This window comes from Lygodium microphyllum, chromosome 4 (assembly GCF_053477565.2).
Source record: "Lygodium microphyllum isolate KBCC chromosome 4, Lygodium_microphyllum_v1.1.10, whole genome shotgun sequence".
In the NCBI taxonomy this organism is placed as follows: Eukaryota; Viridiplantae; Streptophyta; class Polypodiopsida; order Schizaeales; family Lygodiaceae; genus Lygodium; species Lygodium microphyllum.
The window spans coordinates 12,099,098-12,105,992 of NC_141138.1; the positions used below are offsets into that span (position 1 = coordinate 12,099,098).

The 6,895-nt window shown below is 45.2% G+C and overlaps 1 protein-coding gene across 1 annotated transcript; it reads right to left on the reverse strand.

The window, feature by feature from the left end:
- Positions 1-3,396: 3,396 nt before the first annotated feature.
- LOC148036804 (cytochrome P450 78A11-like) lies at positions 3,397-6,438 on the reverse strand. Its single transcript, XM_087675692.1, has 2 exons — positions 5,159-6,438; positions 3,397-4,486 (listed from the first exon to the last, which is right to left on the reverse strand). The coding sequence occupies exons 1-2, from the start codon at positions 6,191-6,193 to the stop codon at positions 3,836-3,838; spliced, it is 1,686 nt and encodes a 561-aa protein (XP_087531818.1). The 5' UTR covers positions 6,194-6,438; the 3' UTR covers positions 3,397-3,835.
- Between the last annotated feature and the right edge of the window lie 457 nt (positions 6,439-6,895).

Below are 6,895 nucleotides of genomic sequence, written 5' to 3' on the forward strand. Positions count from 1 at the left end.
CCCAAAACAAAAAAATGAAAGCAACACTGGTCCTCTTACCAGAACACTGTGAACTTGGTTTGCTTTCTTGAGCTCCTTAACACGAACAAGGCTCTGATACCATGTCAAGATTATGGGAGAGAAGGAAGGAGTCTCACTTGTAGCTTTCTTGCTTGCACAATGGGGAAATACACACAAAGGTGGAGGTTGAAAACAGTTTTCCTCTTCTTAGTTGTGTAAGCCAAAAAGAACTCTCATACAAAGAAATAGAAGAACCCTATATATGGGTCTCAAACCAAACTCAACTAACTAAGGTGGCATACTAACTGAACCACGAATTAGAGTAGATAAGGATAGCTGTCATCTAGCTATTATTCATGGGCGGTGTACCAACCGCATCTGCAACTAACAAGTCGGTGACATAAATGCACAACGGTCACCTTGGCATATCACGAGTGGAGCTCGATATCTCAACAATAAATGCAACAAAGAGTCCTGAGATGGTTGTTACTAACTAGCAAGAAGGCTATTGGCACTAAATGAGTTTTTGAACTCAAGTGCAAGGCTATGGTTCAATTGATAGGTACTATCCACTTGATCTTGAAAACTTTGCCTTCCTGATCTTGAAAAAACTACCTTTCTCATCACTATGCTTGCAAAAGAGACTAACTTGATATATTGAGAAACCTTCCCTTTTTGCATTTAAATAGCTCCAATAACATTTGTCCCACATTGTAAGATTCACATAAAAGCACTTCTTCCAATTTGGAGTTTGAAAATTATCGAAGTTTCCTAATACCTCATTCACCCAAGGAAACGCCTCACACTCCATCTACACAGATGCCCAGGTTTGAAATCAATTTCAGATATGTTGATGCCTCTTCCTCATCCATTTCATCCAAAACAAAATTTTAGCTTTTATTTTCTTCCTCCTCTTCCCTTTCATCCTCCATTGGTTTATGTACATCTGGCAAAGCAAACAAAAAATAGATGAGAGTAAGGAAGGTAATAGCCCGAAGGACATCGAAGAGTAAAACTAGAGGGGGTGCTTGGTCTAATCGAGAGTAGTCTCTACACCTTTTTCTCATCATGCTTACCTAGTGGATCTTCGTCGCTTCTGGTATCTCCCTTGATTGGTCTCCCTTTGATTAATGAAAAACGCGCACTGTGAAGAGAAACCCCAGGCGCTCTTTGATTACTGAAAAGCCCGCATTATGAAAAGAAGCCCCAGGTTTACGCTTTTGTCAAAATAACACTTCGTCTCTTAAGCGGTGGCCAACATTGCTCAGGCTGTTGCTTACGAGCGTCGCTTAAGCGATGGCCTTAGCGAGGACACTTAGCGACGGTCTTTGTCGTGCAAGCGAGGGAAACATTTAAAAATTCAAATGCCATCACTTAAAGGATGGTTTCATCGCTTAAGTGATGACCCCCGTCATCACTTAAGCGATGGATGATTTGTTTACTCCCTTGCTACGCATGGTCGTATACACCAAATAATAATTTAAATTGCATCCATATAGGCACATAAAAGAGTGTCAGAGAATAGTTTAAATTGCATCAATATGTGTATCAATATATGCACCCATGAGTTTAGTAATAAATACCAAGGCTTGTATTGGTAAATATATCAAATCAAACACTCTGACAATTATATTGGTAAACCTTGCTTGTCAACCGTGCATCGAAACTTTTGTCTATATTCCCTTCATCCCTTGTAGTGATTATATAGCCTTATTAAGATTCAATGTTACTTTTTAACTTCCACATGGTAGTCCAAGATTTATTCAAGTGTGTGTTTCTATGATGAATAATACAACCAATATCTATTTATCCTAGTAGAGAAATATGGCTTAAAATGAATATTCTTGTAAGGAACAACTTAACAAATAGATAGCCAGCTCATATCCACATTAATTGGCCATACATATACAGTCATATAATACCCACATTCATTGGGAAAAGAAACCACAAAAGCAACCATGGTGTTAGTTTACTATCAACTTAACATCATCTCTAGGGTGCGAAAGAAAATCTTTTAATCACATGTCACCATTGAGTAAAACTAGTGAACACCTTGGGAGAGGACTACAAACCTAGAATCATCATGGTGCATAAAATAGTCATGCTTTAATTTTACATATGAAGTAGTGGGAGTGCAAGCCTAAAGTTGGTTTATGTGCTTTATGGTGTAAGCAAGATGTTTAATACCAAAGCATACTCCTTTTTCTGAAATGGGCTCATTAACTATCAATAGTCTATAAAAGAAACGAAAGAGCATGGGAGAGACCTCTCTTGATTAGTTTATGACTCTCCCAATTTATGTGCTATTTTTATTTCTCTTGTATACTTTAGCATTGATCTTAAAGGAGAAAAGCCACTTTTGTGGAGATATGCATCCTTTGATAAACATTCTGTCTCCTCAATGGTAAAGAAATAAAAAGTTCTTTTTGGAAAAGGTGACCAATGCAACATAGTAGTTCAAGAGAATAGAAGGGTGGGTTGAAAATAAACTAGAAAGCATGTACTCTTCATGGGCACCTTTGAGACAATTTCCATCAAAAGTTAAAAGGCGTATATCATGCTTGATAAAACCATACTCAATGGTTTTTAATCAAGCTAGAACTTTCACGAAAACTATGCATCCTCATTAAGAGGATTATGATTTGGTACAAAATCTCAACTTTTTCAATAGCTTCGCATAGTGTTGTCAAGTGCTGCTTTAATCGAATTCATACACAATTTTAAAATTCATTTTTTTACTAATAATCCATCAAGTTTCCTTGAAACTTCTTCCTGTACTACTTTGATTGCATAATCTAAAAACATTAGTAAAGTCACATCAAAGCCGGTATCATATGCACATGTTATTAATGGGAGTGAGCCACATAAGTGGCTTGCAAGCAAGGCCTACATTTGACTGATGTAATACATGTTTATGATTTTTTTCTTATCAAAACAAGTTTCAAAATTTTGCATTTATCAAATGCCACATCCTATTAAAGATGTTTGTCATTGTTCAATGATACTATTTATAGCATATATACATTTCTCAATAGTAGGAGGCTTAATCCAACTAAGTGAAAGGTACTTCAAAAAACTTAATTATCACATGAAATATTAGGAATCTCATCAAATTTTGGCCTTTCTTGCAACCACTTTTGTGGCGAACTAATGGCTATCATTACCCATGTATACTTCTTCCTCCCTTTGCACAATCTTGAAAGTCCAATGTTTTTTAGAATATACCTAGGCTACTCACTCCTTTCATACGAAGTTATTTGAAATAAAGCCTAGTCAATATGTTGCTTACATACATATGGTCTACAATTCAAAGTTATGATGAAGCTAAGCAACAAATAGTTTTAAGTACATGATCAAACGTATAGGTTCTAAGTACAACTATACGAGCTTGTTGTTGCCATTGTAAGAAGCTACCTTGGATGGTTATCATCAATATTGATTCAAGAGCTTTTACACACTTGAGTAAAGACACCCGTCAAAATTATATTATAGTCAACACTAAATTATAGTGAGTCATGAAGTCATCATGAGAAGCTGTTTATAGCATAGCGTAATGCAACATTGGGGGTAAGCTCTACGAGAAGACTTTAAGATGGAGAATAGCCTTTCACGTTAGTGAAGGTAAGAAAAGGGTGGGGGGAAAAAAAAAGGAACGCTCGCTAGGCATAGTGGTAATCCGCGCACACGTATAACAAAAAGGTGACGGGTGGCAGCAGGCTGCAAGCTCACTCACAAAACTGCGAGCTCCAGGGAACGTTAACAGTGAACACAATAAAACACAGTAACCTTTCACGTCAAGCTGCAGGGTAGTAAGATTCCTGGACGTGGTCAGCTGCTAGTTGCAGGCCGTACGGTCCATGATGACCTGCTGCCGCCGGTCCGTGAGCTTGACAGAGAGAGGCGTGGCCATTTCACACGACAGCTTGAGGAGCTCGGTAAGATCGACCGGCTGGTGCGGGTCGGGGCTGAGGTTGAAGCGCTTGACAATGCCGGCGAGCCACACGTGTATGCAGGACAGGGCCAGAACCCTGCCCGGGCACGCCCGCCTCCCGGCTCCGAAGGGCGCCAGGCGCAGGTCTCCCCCCCTTATGTCCACGTCGGCGCCTCCCTCTGATGCCACGTGGCGCTCCGGCAGGAAGACCTCCGGTTCGGGCCAGATGCTGGGGTCGTGCGTTATTGCCCACATGTTCACCATGGCCGTCGTCCCGGCCGGGACGCAATGCCCGCCCACCTCCACGTCGTGCATGGCCAGCCGCGCCCACGACAGCAGGGGCCCCACCGGGTGGGCCCGCATCGTCTCCTTCACTACCGCCTGCAGGTACGGCATCCTCGCCACGTCAGCGTCTCCCGCCACGTCGACGTCAGCTGGAAGGGTGCGGTCCAGCTCAGCACGGAGCTTCTCTTGCACCTGGGGGTTTAGGACCAGCTCGGCCAGCACCCACTCGCAGAGCAGGGCCATGGTGTCGGTTCCTCTGAAGATCATTTCCTGCAGGAAGTATATATGCAGAGTTAGATGGGTTGATACAATCGTTTTCCGTTATGGAAATCTCGAATGTAACTAGAAATAAAAGTCTGTTATTCTCTTGGCGTCTATAATACTGTGCTCGTGTTCTAGGGGAGCTTCAGCTATGCTCTCTCCTCTTGGCATGCATCATATGGTGCTCTCCTTCTAAGGGAGCTACACTTCATAGTAGCATATCGCAAGGAGTTTCGGGGCACTTGTGATCGCCATCCCGCACTGCAACATGCTTGGAAATGCTGATGATGTTGGAGTTCCAGAATTGGCTTTTCACGTGGAGATTTATTTGGGCGAAAGAAAGAAGGCTATATTGTCCCCACTCACCATTCCCGTATACTTGGTACTAGACTTGTTAACATCACAAGCTCCTACCAGGAATCAGTCACCCCATACTTAACCTGTGGTACGAATCAAGCCATGCCTACCTTATTGAAATGGGCTATCGGAATGAAGACTGCCAGTACCCACCAGCTCATGGCTACCATCCCATCCCTTCGTAATGGCGACATGCTAGGTATCGGTAGCTCCTTTATTGCAAAACCTCTGGTGATGCTGGGCGTTCGAGAAATGGGGTTTTATGGGTGAAAATGTTTAAAACTTTCCAGACAGAGCCGGTGGTGCGTGGCTAGAATCACTCACCCATGATATTGAGATTATGTCGGAGTCAGCGAGTTTCTCCTCTCCCTCCAGGCCCAAAAGAACGTCCACAAAGTCGGAAGCACCCGCATTGTCGTGATGCCGACCCACGCCTCCACGGCGTGCCCTATGCTCATCAATGATCTTCTGCACAAAAGCTTGCACCCGGGGGACGAGGTTGCCGCAGCGTTGCCTGATCTTGAGAGGGTCGATGCATTCGAAGGCGCGCATGTGGTCAGCGAGGTTGAAGGATCCGAGGAGCTCGAAGCCTTCCTGGACCATGGCAAGGAGCTCGGCTGCTTCCCGGGGGTGGTCATCGAAGGAGAAACGGGAGCCGAAGGCGGAGGTGACGATGGTGTTGAGAGCGGCGTGCTGGAGGAAGGGGCGGAGGAGGACAGTGGGAGAGGCAGAGGCGGAGCTGGCGAGGGAAGCGAGCATGAGGGAGGTCTCGGCCACGCGGGAAGGGGCGTGGGCGGCGAGGCGGAGGGGGGAGAAGAGGTGGGAGGCGGCCACGCGGCGCAGCCGGCGCCAGTACGGCCCCGACGGCGCGAAGCCCAGCGCGCGCCCAAATAGTAGCTGATGTGCCGTCTGGTGCCCCGGCCTGTCGCCGAAGGCCGGGCTCGTCAGCACTTGGCGCGCCACCTCGGGCTTGCCCGCCACCACCACCCGTGTCCCGGCCAGGCTCACGGCCATCAGAGGCAAGCCCCCCTGCGCGTTGGCCATGGCCGCCAGCCGCCTGTGCGCTAGCTGCGACGGTCTCCACAGACTCAGTAGCGAGCCTAGCACCGGCAGCCCCCGGGGCCCCGGAATGGGTGGTCTCCCCATCGTTGTGGCTGCCCACCATGCCGGCCCCCCCGGGCTAGCCCATTTCATCACGGCCACGACCGCCGACATGGCAAGCAAGCTCAGCACTAGGCGCATCATGAATGCAGACGAGGAACCCCCGCTTGAGCTGCATGAAAGCAAGTGTATAAGGAACAGAAGCAGTGTGTTATCGAAGGTTGCATGACTACTACCATAAACCTTGTTTCCAGCCATCTCTCTCTCTCTCTCTATCTCTCTCTCGTGCCTGCTCCAAGTAGTACGTAAACTTGGTCGTAGTCTCCCTCTCCCTCTCAGGCTGTCTCTCTCTCTGGTTCGCTCTTACTATTTCGGGTATCTGCTAGACTGCTTGCAAGTAGATAGTACTTTGGATAATTTCTCGATCCGGAACTGCAGCTTATAACGCTGCGTCGAGCCTCCTCATCCCTACCACCTCTACATATACAGTTTCCCTAGCGAATCTTTGAGAAATCCACAACCCACGCATGTGATCTTTTTTTACCCCCTAAAATGCATGCGAGTTTGCAACTAGTCTTTTGTAAAGCAGGTACCTTAGGTACTACCTTCAAATCCCACATGGCTGCCTTGGAGTGTTATCAATATCATGATGACAGACCTTTGCTACAGATGCCACATAATCTCCCACAGTGCACCCATTTTGTATAAAACACACATGCAAACATGTTTAAGTATAAATGGCTACTTTAAAGCCTCAATTTGGATAATCAATTATACGAAGTTCGTTTCCTGTCCTTATGCGGTCCCAAGCGCACATTTAGTAAACAATATTCTCAGAAATTCAAGTCAAATGGAATTGGAATGAATTGAATATGACACAAACTTCCATTTCAATAAAAGTTATCTTACATCATAAATGGCACTCAAATAGCTTGGATAGGTGTACTTACACTATGAACA

Coding starts and splice junctions, on each gene's coding strand:
- LOC148036804 (XM_087675692.1), bottom strand. CDS start 6,193: ATGGCTGGAAACAAGGTTTATGGTAGTAGTCATGCAACCTTCGATAAC. Junction 4,487..5,158: donor ACATAATCTCAATATCATGG/GTGAGTGATTCT, acceptor TACTTCCTGCAG/GAAATGATCTTCAGAGGAAC.